This window comes from Moschus berezovskii, chromosome 11, assembly GCF_049115385.1.
Source record: "Moschus berezovskii isolate FMDL1 chromosome 11, NW_MosBer_1.0, whole genome shotgun sequence".
NCBI lineage: Eukaryota > Metazoa > Chordata > Mammalia > Artiodactyla > Moschidae > Moschus > Moschus berezovskii.
The window spans coordinates 6,130,954-6,149,764 of NC_142470.1; the positions used below are offsets into that span (position 1 = coordinate 6,130,954).

Genomic DNA, 18,811 nt, shown 5'->3' on the forward strand with positions numbered 1-18,811 from the left:
ATGGTTTCCATACACACCCCCGGGTCAGGATGACAATGCCAGGTATGGGGGGGGGTCCCCGCTCCCCTCAAGTATCTCAGGGCGCTGGATCCCGGCCCGGGGTCCCCTGGGGCGTGCGGAAAGCCCGCAGAAGCCGATCAGGCTTCCTTCACCCCAGCCTGCCTGCTGTCTTCGCCACCTAAGGACAGCGTCCGTCACCTGCCTGCTGGGCTCCACCCCCACGGCGGAGGAAGCTAGGCGCGCTCGGCTTCCCGCTGTCCTGGGGTCAAGGCTGGCGCGCCGAGGCGTGTTTGCCGAAGGCCTCGCTGACGCACGGGGACAGGGGACGATGACGTCGCTTGCCACAGCTGGTGGCACGGGCAAGGGCACCACCTGGGCGGCGGGGCGGGGGCGGGTCCGGTCCTCTCTGGCCCCATCCCCGGAGGTGGCTGCCCCTGCCCCTGCCCTCAGTAGGGGTAGGGGGACACGGCGATGAGCAGGACGAAGACGCTCTGGTGGCGCGGCGCCGCGGCGCGCACGGTGAGCCGGTAGAGGCCGGCGCGGGTGAGCGCGCGGCGGGTGTAGACGGCGCCGTGGCCGGCGCGCAGCGGGCGCAGCGCGAAGGGGCTGCGCGGGTCGGGCTCGAGCACGCTGAGCTCCGTGCGGTTGGCGGGGACGCCGGCCTCGGAGAAGGCGGCCAGGCGGGCGACGTCGTGGAGGGCGCGCACGCCCAGGGGCAGCGGCAGCAGCTTGTACTGCAGCGTGGAGGGGCCGCCCGAACTGCAGTCCTGTGAGCAGCGCCGGAAGCACGTCCTGCGGGACAGACAGAGCGGCCGACTCCGGGTTGCCACCCGCGCGCCGCGGCCGCCCGCATAAACCAGACTCCACCCCCAACTCCCGCAGTTCAGCTGTGAGCCGCCCGACCACCACCTCGCACGCCCCACGCCTCTACAAGCGTCACTGTTAGCCCATTTTAGAGAGCAGCAAACTGAGGCCTCAAGAAGCCAGAGTCCTGCCCTTCCCCACCCGAACAGGTCCCCCACCAGTGATAAGCCCTCTAGGCACGCCGGAACCCCAGAACTGGCTTTGGATTTGCAGCGGGGGAAGGGGGGCCTTCTCTCGTAGCTCAGTTGGTAAAGAATCTGCCTGCCATGCGGGAGACCAGGTTTGATCCCTGGCTAGGGAATATCCCCTGGAGAGGGAAATGGCAACCCACTCCAGTATTCTTGCCTAGAGAAACCCATGGACAGAGGAGCCTGACGGGCTACAGTCCATGGGCTCGCAAGGAGTCTGACACGACTTAGTGACTAAACCATCACCACCACCAAGGGGGTTCAACCTTGCCAAGGGCGCCCGCTCTCTCTCGCCTCCCCCTCACCCCTAAACTTCAGCCTAGGCTTCGTGATTAATAGAGCCCGGGGTAGGTCGCTTCGTGATTGATAGAGCCTGGGACAGGTTGCCACCCAAAATCCTTGCCCCGACAGCTGCAGCTCCTGCCAGCCGAGGTCCCTTCATTTGTGCATCTTTAAGAGTATCTGTAGCCACAGTGAGAGACCTGGAGGAAATGTGTTTTGTGTTTGTGTGGCTGTGTGTGTTTGAGTCCTCGGGTTTTGCGTGGGGTTCTGGGTGGAGTTTATGCGCCTGCGCGTGTGTTCCTGTGTCCGCTTTCCTGAATGGACTCACATGTTCCCACGTGTCCCTGTGTGTCCATCCCCCAGCACCCCTCCCTCCCAGTTCTCTCCCGGCTCTGGCCTCTCCCTGCGCTCCATGCTTAGTGGACGCAGCGCTGTGCAGGAAACGATAACCGTTCAAGTGAGTTCACATCCCAAATGGCTGCGGGAAAAGTGTTTTTCTTGATGGCATGTTGCCCTTGAGCTCAGGAGCCCCGCCCAGGAGTTCTGGCAGGGTTGACTCTCTGGCCCGAGACAGGGCCTTCCTGGAGGAGGAGGAGTTGGGCTCTCCAGGAGCCAGAGTGCCCCGCTGCCCAGCTCTTGGCAGACCATCTGCCCCCACCCCCAACCAGCTCAGCCCTTACCCGGGGCTGGAGCCCTGGCGGTAGGTGGCGGGGCACGGCGTGTCCACACACTGGTAGCTGCCGCGGGTGTTGAAGCACATCTGGCTGGGCCCGCACTCGATGCCGTCCTCCTCACACTCGTTGATGTCTGGGCGGGGAAGTGGGTGAGGAGAGCAGGGTGAAGACAAGAGGCAAAGGGGAAAGAGCCCAAGGCAGGAGCCAGGGAGGCGGCGGGGGGCGGGTTAAGTGGGAGAGCGATGCCCTCAGAGGACAGCGAGGTGGGCAGCCCCTTGCCCGGTCCCCAGCCAGCCTGACATTGTGACAGCCCAGCTGGCAGGCCCCTGGCACCTCCCCGTCTCCCCAGGTGGGCACTCTGGGGACCGCTGAGCCTGGAGCTGGGGTAGAGAGGCTGAGGGAGACGATGACTGCCCTAGGACCCTGAGAGGCCACGGCCGGTGATCCTTCTCTGCCCCCATCCCCGTGGGAGCCCCACCCTCTCAGAGGCCATTCGGTGACCCCCACAATAGACAGTGAGGCATGCAGACTGGCGAGGCAGACACGGGGGTTGCCGCTTTGTAGAGAAGCAGCAGCTTGAGCCGCTGCAGAGCGCCTTAGGGGGAATGTGCTGGCCTGGGACTTAGAGGACTTCCCTTCTACTCCCAGAAGCCGCCGCCTTGCTGAGCATGGGCTCTGTGCCCACCCTCCTCGTCCAGACATTTATTGGAGGGGCCGTGTGAGCCCCACCTCGCCAGGAGGCCAGGCACAGAGAGGTGCAGCGAGTTGTCCAGGGACACGCAGCCCAGCTGCGCTCAGAACCTGCCGCAACAGTTTCTTAGCTCCCGCTGGGAGTGTGGGTCCCGCCCGGCTCTGGCCGCCTGGGGAGGGGGCAGCACGCACCCCTCCCTGCCCCTCCTGTGGGAGGTGGCTGAGAGGGGACTGGAGAGGGCAGACTGGGTGAGCGGCGCCCCTCCTGCTCACCCTGGCAGTTCTTCCCGCTGGGGAGGAGGCGGTAACCCGCGGGGCAGAGGCACTGGTAGCTGCCCTCTGTGTTTCGGCAGGCATGTTGGCACAGCTTTCTCACACGGCACTCGTCCAGGTCTGGCCCCGGGGTGGGGTAGGGGGGTGCGGGCAGAGAAACACTGAGTCACAAATGCCCAGGTGGCCGCACGCCTGCCCACCGCCAGGCTTGGGACAAGCCAGGGAGATCCCCTGCTTAGGCACCAGGGATTTCTCCCTGCCATGCCCCTTCCCTGGTGGCTCAGACGGTAAAGCATCCGCCTGCAATGCAGGAGACCCGGGTTCAGTCCCTGGGTCCGGAAGATCTCCTGGAGAAGGAAATGGCAACCCGCTCCAGTATTCTTGCCTGGAAAGTCCCACGGACGGAGGAGCCTGGCAGGCTACAGCCCATGGGGTTGCAAAGAGTCGGACAGGACTGAGCCACGTCACTTTCACGCCCCACCCAACCCTGGATGGGGAGGTTGGGAGAATCCCTGGGCTCTATGTGCACCAAGCCATGGGGTGGGGGTGGGGGGCAGACAGCGCTCCCAGGACAGACGGTTCTGTCCAGGCAGTGATGCTGAAATACACCTGCCTTCCACGCTACCTTCCCCCTTCACCTGTTTGCAGCCCAGCACCAGTCTGCCTCCACACAAGGGCCCTCGGCCTGCATGACTCTGTAGCACTCCCCAGTCACTGTTCACCTTCTCAGGTCAACCTGGACCATTCTCCTTCCCTCCCTGACTGCTTCACCTCTGCGCACCCAGAGGACGGTTCCTCCAAGTGGGTTCCTGGGAACACTTGCCTTCCCTCTGGGTAATGCAAACGTGAAAGTCGCGCAACTGTGTCCGACTCTTTGCGACCCTAGGGACTATACAGTCCATGGAATTCTCCAGGCCGGAATACTGGAGTGGGTAGCCTTTCCCTTCTCCAGGGGACCTTCCTAACCCAGGGATCGAACCCAGGATCTCCTATGTTGCAGGTGGATTCTTTACCAGCTGAGCCACAAGGGGGTAAAGTAGTCCTGAAGTCAAACAGTTTGGAGAATGCTCCACCCGCTTTGGAAGCCCCCTGTCCGTTGTCACAGCTGGGGTTCTGAGACACCATGTAGTGAGGAGGCAGCTGTCTGCCTGCATCGCCCATCCCACTTGCCTGTGAACCCTGGGCTTCTGAACACAGGCGTGGTGCCCACATGCCCAGCCCGGAGGCCTGAGACAGCACAGCGGGGTGTGTCCCGCGGGGTTCAGTCTCACCCGTGCAGACGCCGTTCTGCCGGATGAAGCCGGGCGGGCACCAGGCCCGACCCACACTCAGGGCTCTGGGGCCCTGTCGGAGGGAGACCCAGGCATGGTAGGACTCCCCGGGCTTGGGGGCACGGGCCCGCAGCCAGGCCACCAGGGGGTCCCGGTGGCTGACGGTGGTCACGTTTGGTCCGCTGCGCTCCAGAGGGGTGCAAGTCTTGCCGTCGCGGAGGAGAGCCTGGCCTGGCGGGCACAGGCAGCGGTAGCCGCCCTGGAGGTTGTGGCACTGGTAGACGCAGGGTCCAGGCAGCTGCAGGCACTCGTTGATATCTGGGGGGGAGCAGGGCCAGGCCGGGTGCCCAGGTGGCTCAGGGTTGGGCTGCTCCACCTGGCTCTGGCCATCTCTCTTGTCCTCCAGCCTTTCCCAGAATCCAGCTGCCTCGCCTCCTGCACACCAGCCTGCCACCAAGCCCTGCCTCTTCGCACCCCCAGCCTCCTCTCCCCTTCCAGGATCTCGTGCTCCAAGAGGTTCCCATCTACCCCAGCCCTGAGCCCCAGACCCCGCGGTCCCTCAATGGGTCCCTCCACGCTCCTCCCGTCAGCCTCCGGGCTCATTCCTGGCAAAGCTTCTCTGAGACCCACCCACCTCTCTCCACTCTCCTCCCCCTCCTAGGCACCCAGGAAGGTGCCCTTGCTGGGCAGGGGGTGGGAAGCAGCAGGCAAAGCACAGGCCGGGCATGTGCTTGGCGCACAACTGGTCATGGTTCCTACTTCTATTTACTGAACTCGGCGGCCATCCTTGTTATGACAGCTCCCTGCCTGTGAGCTGGGGGTGCTGACCAGGGTCCCAGCAAGGGGGTGGGTCTCCCCGTACCTAGGCAGGGCAGGCCGGGGCCCTGGACCCGGTAGCCCCTGGGGCAGCCGCAGCGGTGCCCGCCTGGGATGTTCTCACAAATCTGGTTGTAGTGACACTCATCCGTCTGCTCGAGACATTCATCCACATCTGGAAAGGCAGGAGCAAGGGTGGGCCAGGTTGGGGGGGAGGGGGAGAGGGCTGCTGAGCCCAGAGACCCTCCCTCAGGACACATCACCCCTCTCAGCGTCTGGGCCTCATCCCTGTCTCCTTCTTCAACTTCAGTACAAGCAGGTGGAATGCCAGCCTTTGCAACCACAACTTTTAATTACACCAGCTTTAGTGGGTAAGAAGGGTCTGGGTTCAAAGGAAGGAAGGGGCTTAAAAGGTGGGCTTTGGAGGCACGGGGCTTCCCTGGTGGCTCTGACAGTGAAGAATCTGCCTGCAATGCAGGAGATCCAGGTTCCATCCCTGGGTGGAGAAGATCCCCTGGAGAAAGGAATGGCAACCCACTCCAGTATTTTTGCCTGGGAAATCCCATTGCCTGGCGGGCCAGCTACAGTCCATGGGGGTCACAAAGAGCCAGACACAACTGAGTGGCTTAACGCTTTTGGAGGCAGAGCCCCAAGTTTGGATTGAACTCTGCCATGTCTCTTGATCCTTGAGTCAGGAACATCCCCTCCCTGAGCCTCAGTTTCCTCATCTGTAAAAAGGGGTCACGACAGAACTCCTTCATGGAGTCACGGGGAGAAAACTGGCTCGTGCATGTGAAGGGTTTAGGACCCTGGTGCATGGGCAGAGCTCAAAATATGGTGAGAAAGAAGGAAGGGAGTGCAGGAAGAAGACAGGAGGCAGAGGAGTCCTACAAACTGTCACCGAAATGGAGTGACTGCCTCTTCTGAGTCCAAATTGGCCACGCTCTCCCCACTCACTGATGGCCTTTCTCGGGGGAACCAGAAAGAAAGAAAGTGAGGTCGCTCAGTCGTGTCTGACTCTGTGGCCCCATGGACTGCAGCCCATCAGGCTCCTCCCTCCATGGAATTTTCCAGGCAAGAGTACTGGAGTGGGTTGCCATTTCCTTCTCCAGGGGATCTTCCTGACCCAGGGATCGAACCTGGGTCTCCAGCATTGCAGGCAGATGCTTTCACCGTCTGAGCCACCAGGGAAGCCCGATGACCCACCATCATGAAAGCCTAGAATGTTAGGGCAGGAAGGACCCTATAAGTCACATATCCAGGTTGGGCACCTAGGTTTTGTCTTGAAGGGCAGCTGCAGTAGTCCTGTAGCTGGAGAAGCTGTGTTAAGAAGGATGCAGAGGCTGGACCACGACCCATGAGGGGAGATTACCAGGCTGCAGAGGCAGCCTGTGTTTGCCATCCCTGACCTGGCCCCCCTTCATCAGTCAGACAGATGACAAACCTGGGGCCCAGAAAGGAGAAGGGTACTTGCCAAGGGTACTTGGGCCTCCTGTGCCCAGTTCAGGCTTCCTCCCCAGCCTCTCTGGGTTCCTTCTGCCAAGAAGACTTCCAGCTTCCTTGAAGACCCAGCGTCCCAGTGACACACGACAGACCCTCTGCTGCACCCTGGCAACCACTGGGCTCCCAGGAGCAGGACAGTGCAGCCCCCTGCCCTGATCACCTTCACAGCTGGCTCCATCGGCGGCCACCTGGAAGCCAGGCCTGCAGTCGGGCAGGCAGTGGTAGGACCCCAGTAGGTTCACGCAGCGCTGATCCTCTCGGCAAAGGTCGGCCTCCCACGCACACTCGTCCACATCTGGGGAGGTGGGGTGGGGTGCATGAACACTTGTCCCCAGGCCCAGCTCACCCACCCACACAGGCTTTGTCCCGCCAGCCCCAGATGCCCCTGGCACAAAGGTCCCCGCCCCTCCTGTTAGCACTGGTCATCATCTCAACACCCCCAGGAGCACAGAGCCCACCCCAAGGGGCCCAGGGCCTTGGCCTGTGGCATCTGAAGTGAGGCTGCAGACAGTGCCCTTTGGGTGCCCCGAAGACACTGGGCAGTGCCAGGACCCACTGGTGGGATGGAAGACACAGGTGGGGCATCAGTGTCTAGACCGCGGCTCACGGTCAGCTTTGCTGTCCAGCAACTTCGATAAGTGGGGGACAGGTGGGTGTCAGCTCTCTTCCAGTTGACCGGAAATGCCCACTGAGGGCCGGGAAGGCTTCTCAGGGAGTGTGCGTGCGGTGAACACGTGTATATCTTTGAGGATCCCCCTCACCCCCAAGTACTTGAGTCTCCCCGCTCCGAGGCCCTCAAAAGAGCAAGTTCTCTGTGAGAACAGGGCATTGGAACTCCTCGGCTCACGTTCCCCAAGGGGTGTGCCCCCTGGCCCAAGCCTGGCATCTCCCTGCGCACACCTGGGCCAGGTCCCCAGTGAGCCTCTTCCCACCCGGCGCCCGCTCACCTCTGCAGGTCCTTTCGTCCCTGGCCAGGGCGAAGCCAGCAGGGCAGGAGCAGGAGAAGCGGCCGGGTGCGTTGTGGCAGGAGTGGGAGCAAGGCCGGGGGCCGTCGGAGCACTCGTCCCTGTCTGCGGGGAGGGGAGGAGTCTGGTGGTCCGTGCTCCCAGACAAGTGTTCATGCGCCCAGCCAGCTCACCCCTCCTAGGCCAGGAGGCCTCCCTCGTCCGTGCCGGAGCGGGGAGGGTGCTCACCCACACAGAACTCTCCCTGGGCGTCCAGCTCAAAGCCCTCCGGGCAGCCGACCTCATTCTCTTCTGCAAGGCAAAGGGGACAGGCCCTGAGTTCACGCAGGCCCCAGGGCCCAAGGGGCCTGGTGAGAGACGGCCCAGGCTCATCTGGGGGCCCTAGCTAGGGCCCTAGGAGCTGGGGAGACAGACAGGGCCTCACCAGCTTGCAGGGCCGTGGAGAGCTGGAAGCGCAGGGCCTCAGCCTCGGGGTCGAAGGCCGAGCTGATAGCGGAGGCCCGCAGGTGCTGCACCAGCTGGGGCTGGGGGCCCTGGGCCGCGCTGTACTGGATGCTGTGGTTGCAGCGCAGGAATGAGAGGAGGCTGTCCTGCAGGAAGCTCTGCGTGGAGCCCACGAAGAGCCGGCCGGGCCCTGTCTGCACATACCGCTCTTGGAAGTCCTGGGTGGGGTGGGGGTTAGGGGGATGATGACATCAGGGTACCAACTTCCAAGGGGCGAGGGACCCTCAGTCCCCAACTGGGGACGTGGGCCTTTCAGCTCTGCTTCCAAACAGCTGGGCTCCCTCGGGCTCTCGGGGAAGCTCGACCAGGAGCATCCTCCCACTGTGGGGCCGGTCCTCCCCTGAGTCCAGCCAGGCCAGGCCCAGCCCCTGCTGGGGGTCCAGGATGGAACGTGGGCTTGGCTGCTCATGGGCGACAGTGGAGGGGGTGGGGGCGTTGGCGCAGGACCTCCCACTCTCTCTCGCCCACCCCACCTTCACACCCCAGGGCTTGCCCCTCCCACCTGCACTTGCAGATCTGCGTCCGCTAGGCTCTCGGGGATGATGCCATTGACCACCACGTCAAGGAGCAGGAGGCCGTTGGGATCCAGGCCCCGGGCCACCTGGGTCATCGTGAGCAGCTCCCCTGCAACCCACCCCACCCCCCAAGGCTGGAGTCACCGTGGGGGAGAGGCCCAGGACTCAGACCTCAGCCACACCTGGCCCACCTCTGGGGAGACCACCCCTCAGCCCCCCGCTTACCTGTGGCAAATTCTACATGCGACTCCTGCTGGAAGCTGCCACCCGTCAGGGAGTGGCCGTTCAGGGCGTCTCCACTCTCTCCGGCCAGGGCCCAGTAGATGGGGGCAATGGTGACCACGAGCACCCGCATCAGAGGCCCTGGATGGGGTGGACACAGAGGTCGGATCCTAAGGGCAGCTGCTCTCCCGCTCAAGGACCCTCTGTGGCTCCCTATTGCCTCAGTAGGAGAGATTGGTCCCTTCCCCACACCGCTCAGGCCCAGCCTTGTGATTACCTGGGCCAGAACCTGGGAAGCGGTGGAGACAATATCTACTTCATGGACTAATTGTGAAAATTAGCAAAATATATTTATGCAGAGAAGTCCATTTAGTATGCAACTGAATTCAATAAATATTGAGGGCTACTGGGTCACCACAGAGCCCAGAACTATATAGACCATCACTGTATACCTGCTGGATCAAGTTGGAAATTAACCAAGTCTCCTAACTTGTAGACACCTTCCATAAGAGCCTGGGAGACACAGGATTGTTCTAAATCACTGACTTGGAAAAAAGAGCCAAAAAAAAAAAAAAATGTCCTGGACAAGGATTCTCAGATCTCCCACGAAGCTCAGCCTCCGCTTGGGGCAGGTGGGATCTGGGATTGGGGGAAGGGGGAACCCTGCTGGCTTAGGGCCGGGGATGGTCCAGCTTCTCGGCCAAACTGCTGGCTCAGAAGAGGTGCAAGAGGGCTGATGTTCACGGGAGCCAGCTGGAGCCCCGTGCCTGGAGTAGAACGTTCTTGGCCTCTGTGTCTCTGCTTCCACTAAACAGAGCCTGAGCACCTGGCCTGGGGCCAGAGGCTTCTCGACGGCTTCTGCTCCTGCAGCTGGAAGAAAAGCAGCTGCATCTGGGCAGTGTCTCACTTGCTCTCTACCGACAGCAGCCTGGAGTGACCCCCTACAGCTCTGCCCCATTCCCCCCAGCCAGGGCTGACAGTCTGTGGTCAAGGGCAGTGCTGGAGGGGCTGCTTGTAGCAAAACTCCTTTCAGCACGACCCTCTCCCTGCTCTGGACCCCCATGAGGGGATGTAGGAGCCCCTGGGCTGGGTGAGATGGTAGGCTCTGTTACAGCAGCATTTATACTGTCTCTCCGGAACACCCCATCTACGTGCGTGTCTGGACCCCCGTGAGGGGATGTAGGAGCCCCTGGGCTGGGTGAGATGGTAGGCTGTTACAGCAGCGTTTATACTGTCTCTCCGGAACATCCCATCTACGTGCGTGTCTGGAGCCCCGTGAGGGGATGTAGGAGCCCCTGGGCTGGGTGAGATGGTAGGCTCTGTTACAGCAGTGTTTGTACTGTCTCTCCGGAACACCCCATCTACGTGCGTGTCTGGACCCCCGTGAGGGGATGTAGGAGCCCCTGGGCTGGGTGAGATGGTAGGCTCTGTTACAGCAGCGTTTGTACTGTCTCTCCGGAACATCCCATCTACGTGCGTGTCTGCTAAGTCGCTTTAGTCATGCCCCGCTCTTTGTGGCCCTGCGGACTGTAGCCCGCCTGCCTCCCCTGTCTGTGGGACTTCCCAGGCAAGAATACTGGAGTGGGTTGCCATGCCCTCCCCCAGGGCATCCTCCAGGGATAGAGCCTGCATCTCTTGCATCTCCTGCGTTGGAAGGTGGGGCCTTCGCACCAGCACCACCCGGGAAACCCATTTGCTGAGAACACACTATTTTATGAATCTGAGAGTGGACATTTCTTGATTCTCCAGGCCTTCTAGATAATTTTATTCTCTACGTTCCCCATGTCTGTCCCCTCCATCCTGAATCCCTTACTCCTTACTGATGATCCCTTGGCTTCCCTGGCAGCTCTTGCCTTAACAGTGGAGAAAACCTCCCACGTCAATCAATGGGGGCAAAAAGTCACGATCTGACCCTGCATTCATATAAACCCGGTCATTTCACACTCTGTCCGGCCATTTTTTTTTTTTAAATGTATCTGGCTGCTCCACGTCTTAATTGCAGCATCCAGGATCTAGTTCCCTGACCAGGGATCGAACCCCGGCCCCCTGCACTGGGGGTGTAGAGTCTTAGCCACTGGGCCACCAGGCAAGTCTCCCTCGGGCTGGTTTTAAATGCAGTTATTTTGTTTGGTTGGGGGCTGGGGGGTGGGGAGGAAGTGTTCCGCACCTCCACCCACTTTGGTTTGGATTCAGCTGGAGTCAGAGGGTCCTCTGGCCCCCACTTACCCACACTCGCGGGGATGTGGCTGATGCTGCTGCGGATGGTGGTGACCCCGGAACGTGCCTCCCGTTGCACGCTGGTGTTGAGGACGGCTGCGCCAAATTTCTGGCCGTTGATCACCCCGATCATGCTGCCCCGGCTCCCCCGGGGCTCTCCTGTGAGGAAGGAAGAGAACAAGAGGGACACTATCCACCTCTGTGCCCTCAAGGCTACGCAGGTGCTGTTGTCCATTTTCCTGAAGGAGGAAACTGAGACTCAGGGAGAGGCAGGAACTTGCTCAAGGACACACAGCTCGTAGGTGATGAATTCAACACCGAGGGGATCCTGGCTTTGAGAGAGATGGGGGCATTTAAGAGGAAGCCCTTGCAGAGATGGTGGCAGCTTCTCATTCCAACGCCTTCTTGAAAAGCTGGGCAAATCAGGCTCCCATGCCACACTGGAGTTGGTTCCTCTATAAAATGAGGAGGTGGGACTACAGATGTGCCAAATACCTGTTGGGTTCTAAAATGCTAGGTGATGGGGGGTGGTGGCTGGCACACTGGAGAAGCCAGAGTAGAGAGGCAGGGCACCGAGCCAGGAACTAAACGCCGTCACCCGAACATCTCCCACTCCATCAGTGTAGTCCTGGCTCCAGCCACACTGCCGCTGGCCCCGCTGGGGTGGGCTGGGTTTCTAGCAGCCTCCAGGCAGTCTGCTAGCAGACCTCTTGAACACTAATCAAATGGATGGTACAGGCACAGGGGGGTGCTTCCTCTGCCTAATGGGCCAGCTGTCTCGTCTGGACAGATGGCATTCCAGGGGGCAAGAGAACAGAAGCTAGCCTGGCTCTCCTCTCACCAGCCCTCAGGGGAAATTAACAAGAAATTGCCAGTGATCTGTCGAAAAAATAACATAAAACACTCAACTGCCAAGATCCTAAGTGGGTAAATCAGGGGGCTGGTTGATTTTGGATTCCAGGAAGCAGTGCCATAGCCTGCTGGGGTTTGATGAGATTTGATGCCCATCTGGGATGTCTCCTGTCAATATCCGCAGCTCTGGGGTTTATCGGGGGAATAGGGAAAGGCCATGAACCTAACCCTGGCCTTGTAATAAGGGGGCAAGGAAGGAACTGGGAGAGCAGGTAAAAAGGCAGCAGTATGGCCCTGGCAGCTGTAGAAGGGGACAGAACCTGGAGGCCAGAGATGACAAGCCACTATCAACTTTCTCAGATGTGGGGTGACTCAGCAGCTTCTTGTCCCCCACAAGGCCAGGATGCTCCCTCCATCCTGGAGAGGGGTAGAGAGCCTCAAAGACTTTGGACATCTTTTACCTAGCAACGTCGCTGGAAGGAATGTATCCTATAGACATATTCAGGCCAGCACACAAAGATGTGCACTACACGACGGTTTTCAGAGGGGAAACTGGAAAAGAAAAACCTGCTGCTTGTTTAATGAAGCCAACAGCAATTATGTTTTAAAAATGTTCCTATGGGACTTCCCTGGTGGTCCTGTGGTTAAGACTCAGCACTCCCAACTCAGGCGGCATGGGTTCAATCCCTGATCAAGGAAGATCTCACTGCTATGTGGTGCAGCCAAAAAAATTTTTTTCTATTAAAAATAAAAATGTTCCTATGAAATGATACGAAACCATCACAGAAGGTGTGGACTAGGCTTACTGTCACAGAATATTTTCCATAATAGAGTAAGAAAGATGGCAGTTTGTAAACACAACTTGTACATTTGAACTCATTTGTAAAAAAAAAAAAAAAAATGTATATCTTTACATTCAGAGAAAAGGATACAAATATATACCCCCAATAATTACATGAGCTATTTTTGATAACTGAATGCCCAGAGATAATTGATTACTATTTTTATCTTCATGGATTTAAAAAAATTTTCTGGCCCTTCTACGGTTAACATATATGAGTTAATATAATAATAAAAATTAGTTGTTTCCATTAAAAAAGTAAGGAAACTGTTATGGTTTGAACTGTATCTTCCTAAAAGGATGTGTTGAAGTCCTAATTCTCAGTACCTGAGCGTGTGACCTTATTTGAAGATAGGGTCTGTACAGAGGTAATCAAGTTAACATGAAGTCAGGAAAGTGGGCCTTAATCTGATGTGCTGCTGCTGCTGCTAAGTCGCTTCAGTTGTGTCCAACTCTGTGCGACCCCATAGACGGCAGCCCACCAGGCTCCGCCATCCCTGGGATTCTCCAGGCAAGAGCACTGGAGTGGGTTGCTACTTCCCTCTCCAATGCATGCAAGTGAAAAGCGAAAGTGAAGTCGCTCAGTTGTGTCCGACTCTGCCACAGATGTGGAGTATTCCCTACAGATGCACAGAAAGAGTATATTTTGTGACTTTCCTTTATGCAATCTCAGCCATTTTAGTACAGTTTCTCAGCATAGCCCTTTACCAAATTTTAAAGTTTGATCTGACCCAAAGGAAAAGGAAGCTGACTGAGGAGACCTGAGATGTCAGGGTCTGGTCACCGCAGGAGGCAGCATCCGTTACTGACCACCGACCACGGCTGGGCGGAGCTCGGGGCAGCTCTAATTTACAGAGTTCACCACAGCCCCCAAGGTGGGCACCGGGGACACCCGTGCTTTACTCTGCCACATTATAGGAGCGTGTGCGCCCAAGGGGCTTCCCAGGTGGCTCAACGGGTAAAGAACCCGCCTGGCAATGCAGGAGACGCGGGCAGACGCAGGTTTGATCAGCAGATCAAACCTGGAAGAGGGCATGGCAACCCACTCCAGTATTCTTGCCTGGAGAATCCCCATGGACAGAGGAGCCTGGTGGGCTCCAGTCCATAGCATCGCAAGATACAACTGAAGCGACTGAGCATGCACGTGCTCAATCCTTTGAGTCCAATCAAAGGACACCAGTCTGTGCCAGCTAAGCTGGAAGGGCTAGGATCCAAGAGGAGCGGCAAACACTCAGCATTTCAAAGCCTCAGTTTCCCCAAGTGTAAAGGGCAGGGTAGACAAGATGATCTCTTAAGGCCCTCTGAACTGGTTCATTCTGTCTATGACTCCAAGCAAAGAGAAGAAGAGTCAGGGAGCTGACAGGATACTGAGCCAGGAGCCCCCCAAGCAACGCACAGATCCCTATCAGGCAGGGGATTCCACCCCCATCCGTAAAGATCTCGGCAGGGGCGCCCCATACCTCTCACGACCAGGAACGCCCGGGCTGTGGCAGAGCCCAGGAGGTTGTGAGCGACGCACTCATATTGGCCCGCATCTCTGGCCTCCACTTGCTCCAGCCATAGGCTCCCGTCCGGCAGGGTCTGGAGCCGCCGGCTGGCCTGCAGGGGCTGGCCTGCTCTCAGCCACTCCACCGTGGGCACTGGCTCTCCAGAGGCCTGGCACCGCAGGGCCACAGAATCCCCGGATCTCACTGTCACGTCCTGGGGCTTCACCTGGAACACTGGGGCACCTGCGGGAGGCCCAGGACAGCTTTCAGGAACATTTCAGTACTTTTGCACACAGGCTGAGCACGCAGATATTGAAGATTCAGCTCTAGAGCATCGCAACAAAGCAAGGATCACAATAAAACAAATCATGTGAACCTTGTGGCTTCCTAGTGCATACAGAAAGTATGTTTAGGGAATTTCCTGGCAGTTCAGTGGTTAAGACTCTGCACTTCCACTGCAGGGTGCATGGGTTTGATCCTTGGTCAGAGAATTTAAGATCCCGCATGCCATGTGGTGTGGACAAAAATAAATAAATAAATAAAGGAGAAGGAAAAAAAAAAGGACGTTTACACTAAATACTGTAGTCTATTAAGTGTGCAATAGCATTATGCCAAAAAGTACAATCTATATATGTTAATTTCAAAATAATTGATGACTAAAAACGCTGACCATCATCTGAGCCTTCAGTGAGTCACAATCTTTTTGGTGGGAGGGTTTGAACTAGTTCGAGAATTATCACAATGTGACACAGAGATACTAAGCGAGCCAATGCTGTTGGGAAAATGGTGCCAGCAGACTTGCTCGACGTAGGGCTGCCACAAGCCTTCAGTCTGTAAAAAATGCAGTACTGGCAAAGTGCAATAAAGCGGAACACAATAAAACGAGGTGTGCCTGTATTCAAGTGGCCGGTATTCGTTCAGACAGACTAGAAAACACAGAGGCGAAGGGCCCTCCCATTCCAATATTCGTTTCGGAGTGTTTCCTTCTTGACAGCGTTTCCTTATGAGAATGTGATCAGATTGCCCTTTCTCTTTCTTCTTCCTTAATTCTATAACAGATCAAACGGACTTTTCCTGGCGTTCAATATGCGTCTTTAGTGACCACTTGGTGTTCCACTGTGTGGGCAGGTTACAGTTTGCTGAACTGGGTCCCTATTAGAGGACACTGAGTTTGTTTCCAGTGAAGCCCTGCCATCTGCTAGAATTGCCGCGGCTTGACACCAGGGTACATGGCAGACGTGGACTCTGTCACCCACAGGTGAGTGGTTCTCATCGAGTCATGCCCTGGTCCCCAGGTTTCTCCTCTGAAGATAATCATTCCTGTCAGCTCACTACTATGGACCCCCCAGAACGGCTAGAATGAAAAGGATGGAGAACGCCCAGTGCTGGTGAGGCCCAGCCGAACTCTCACCCTGCAGCGGGGAAGCGTGTCATCACCTCGGAAACATTTGCCAGCATATTCATTTCCCATGGCTGCTGAAACAAATGGCCACAGACCTGACGGTTTAAAACAGCAAAAATTTGTTCTCACACAGTTCTGGAGGCCAGCAGTCCTGGGTCAATCGTTTCCCGGGGCTAAAGTCAAAGTGCTCTGCCCCTTCCAGGGCTCCATGGGAGGAGCTGTTCATTGCCTCTTACAGCTTTTGGGGGGCTTCTGGCAATCACTGCAGCGCCTACCTCCATCTTAACATCTCATTCCCTCCTCTTGCTGTGTGTGTGTCTCTTTCTAATGCCCCTCTGCATCTCTCTTACAAGAATACTTGCTGGCACTCAGAGCTCACCAAGACAATTCAAGACAACCTCCTTATCTCAAGATCCTTAACTTAACTGTATCTGCAAAGATTCTTTTTCCAAGTAAGATAATATTATATGGGAAAAGGATCAAAGAAGAGATACGTGTGTAACTGAATCACTTTGCTATACATCTGAAATGAACACAACACTATCAATCGACTATATTCCAACATAAAATAAAAATAAATTAAAAAAATAAAAATCACAGGTCCTGGAGACTAGGATGTGGCCACATCTTTGGGAGCCATGTGTAGTCTCACGCAGTCAGTACGGCAATTCTGCTCCTGTGTGTGAATTTTCTCACTTGAAAACCTGTGGGGACTTCCCTGGAGGTCCAGTGGTTAAGACTCCACACTTCCAGTGTAGGGTGTATGGGTTCGATCCCTGGTCAGGGAGCTAGGATTCCACATGCCACGCAGTGAGGATGGGAAAACATTGTGTAAAAACCATATAACATAAAATCTACCATCTTACTCATTTTTAAGGACACCACTCAGTCGTGTTGAGTGTATCTGCGTTTCGTGCCACTGTCACCACCATTTACCCCCAGAACTTTTTCATTTTGCCAAACCGAAACTCCGTATCCACTGAACACTAATCCACATTCCCCGCACCCAGCCCTTGGCCCCCACCATCTTACTACCCATCTCTATGAATCTGATTACTCTAGGGACCTCATACAATTAGAATTATCGTGTCTGGCTTATTTCATTTAACGTAATGTCCTCCAGGTTCGTCCATGCCATAGCATGTGACAGAGTCTCCTTTTTTTTTAATATGAATGGGTGGATTTTACGGTATATAAATTGTGTGTCAATAGAGCTATATTTTTTTAAAAGGCACAGCTCTGGACAGTGATTCCCTTGGGAGGGGGGTAGGCACTGGGAGGCGGCGTGATGCGGGGAGGGTCTGGGAGCTGGTACTGCTCCGTTTTTGGATTGTGTGATGAAAATTCACTGAGTTGTGCTCTTGCAACATGTGCCCTCCTCCTGGTGTGTTAATCTTCAACACAGAGTTTCATTAAAAATCCCTATTTATTTCTGTTTTGTAAATAAGTTCATTTGTACCATGTTTTTCTGATTCCACATATAAGCAATACCATATGGTGTTTGTCTTTCTCTGTCTAATTTACTTCATTCACTATGACAAGCTCTAGGTTCATTCATGTTGCTGCAAATGGCATTATTTCATTCCAGAGTTGGGGGAGGGGTAAACAGAGATGGAGACTGACATATACACACTGCCGTATGTAAAATAGATAACTAACGAGGACCTACTGCAGAGCAAAGGGCGCCCCGCACTCTCTGGGGGATGACCTATATGGGCAAAGAATCTTAAAAAAAGAGTGGATATATGTGTATGCATGACGGTTTCACTTTACTGTACAGCAGAAACACAACATTATATTAGTAAATCAGCTATACTCCAATAAAAACTTTAAAAAAATTCCTATTTAGACTGTTTCATAAGGTTATTTTGAGGCTCACATGGTGCTTTGTTAGTTATAAGCTGCTTGGCAAATGTAGGAGCTGTCATGATCATCTTGGTGACAGTTTTGAGTTCTTTTTTTAACTTAATTTATTTGGCTGTGCCATGCAGTGTGTGGGATCTTCATTGACCAGCCAGGGATCAAACCCATACCTCCTGCATTGGAAGCGTGGAGACTTAACTAGCAGACCACCAGGGAAGTCCCTTGAGTTCTGCCTAAACAGGTTCCCCCAGGCCTGGCTGCTGGGTACCCAGGACTCACCAGCCTCTGATTCCCATCCCACGTCAGGGAGACAATTCATAGGACTTCAACTGTGTGCTCTGAGTAAATATTCAGAATGGCCCTCCTGTCCCATCAGACAGCCACAGCCTCAACACAGCTGCCCCCTGAGGATCCCTGTCACCTGGTGCCCCCTGCCCAGGGCCAGGAAAGGCGGGCCCGAGACTCACTCTGCAGCACAAGGACCACCACTCTCTCCACCGCGCCCAGCTCATTCTCTGCCAGGCACTGGTACTGTCCTGCGTCGTCCATCTGCGGGCACAGGAGGGGATGTGGCATTCAGGAAAGCAGGGCAAGGGCGGCGGGGAGCATCTGGGGACAGCTGAGCACAGGAAGGGGCCCCTGGAGCAAGGCCTACCTAACCGGGAAGGAGCTGAGAGCCCAAACCAGCCAGGAGCCTGCACATTCCATCAGCAGGGCAGCCATGGCTGCTACTCTATAGAATCCAGAGAGGAAACTCCTGCCCCTTCACACCTGCAGCTTAAGGGTGGTGGCGGTTCACGGCTCTAAGTGGAGCCATATGCTGCCAAAGCATGCTTGAGATCCACCTCTTCTAAATTACATACATAAAAGTATTATGACGCCACAGAGCATTATTAGGGATGCCTTTTTAAAAAAAAAAAAAGTTTGGGCAACACTGAGTTAGACAAGAACAGGTTTCTGAACTGCAGACTCCTCAGGGGCACAGCTGCAAGACTTCCGGGGTAGGAGGGAGCGTTTGCAGCACTTCCTGGCCCTGGTGAAAGGGAAGACTTCGTCCTAGGATATCCATGACCACGGCAATGAGGCAACTCGGGAAGAATGCTGGCTCAGATTCACTTCCAAGGGGCAGGACCGCCATCAGATGGAGCTGGGGGCAGCCAAGGCCAGGGTCCACACCCAGAAGATCATAGCCGGGAGGCCACTCCCAAGCGGCTGTAAGCGGGAGGCACGGCATGCAATTAAGAGTGCAGAGTTGGGCGTCAGTCCAAGGCGAGACCGGCTCTGGCTCCCTGCTTACCACATTGAACCCATTACTAGTGCATGACCGTGTCTCTGGACACTCAGTTTCCCCCTCTCTAAAAGGGGGATGATAGGATTGTTGT

The 18,811-nt window shown here is 56.4% G+C and overlaps 1 protein-coding gene across 4 annotated transcripts in view; it reads right to left on the reverse strand.

The window, feature by feature from the left end:
- Window positions 1-18,811, reverse strand: part of HMCN2 (hemicentin 2) — a 173,898-nt gene continuing 155,087 nt past the window's right edge. For all 4 annotated transcript variants that reach the window (XM_055399540.2, XM_055399542.2, XM_055399541.2 and 1 more), the window contains 14 exons: window positions 17,897-17,978; window positions 14,138-14,407; window positions 10,994-11,143; window positions 8,771-8,908; window positions 8,533-8,654; window positions 7,951-8,188; window positions 7,755-7,817; window positions 7,509-7,631; window positions 6,722-6,856; window positions 5,105-5,233; window positions 4,243-4,560; window positions 2,972-3,091; window positions 2,015-2,141; window positions 1-792 (listed from right to left, as the gene is read on the reverse strand). In XM_055399540.2, the coding sequence (XP_055255515.2) occupies window positions 447-792; window positions 2,015-2,141; window positions 2,972-3,091; window positions 4,243-4,560; window positions 5,105-5,233; window positions 6,722-6,856; window positions 7,509-7,631; window positions 7,755-7,817; window positions 7,951-8,188; window positions 8,533-8,654; window positions 8,771-8,908; window positions 10,994-11,143; window positions 14,138-14,407; window positions 17,897-17,978 (2,361 nt within the window). In that variant the 3' untranslated portion in view covers window positions 1-446. The remainder of the gene's footprint in view (window positions 793-2,014; window positions 2,142-2,971; window positions 3,092-4,242; window positions 4,561-5,104; window positions 5,234-6,721; window positions 6,857-7,508; window positions 7,632-7,754; window positions 7,818-7,950; window positions 8,189-8,532; window positions 8,655-8,770; window positions 8,909-10,993; window positions 11,144-14,137; window positions 14,408-17,896; window positions 17,979-18,811) is intronic.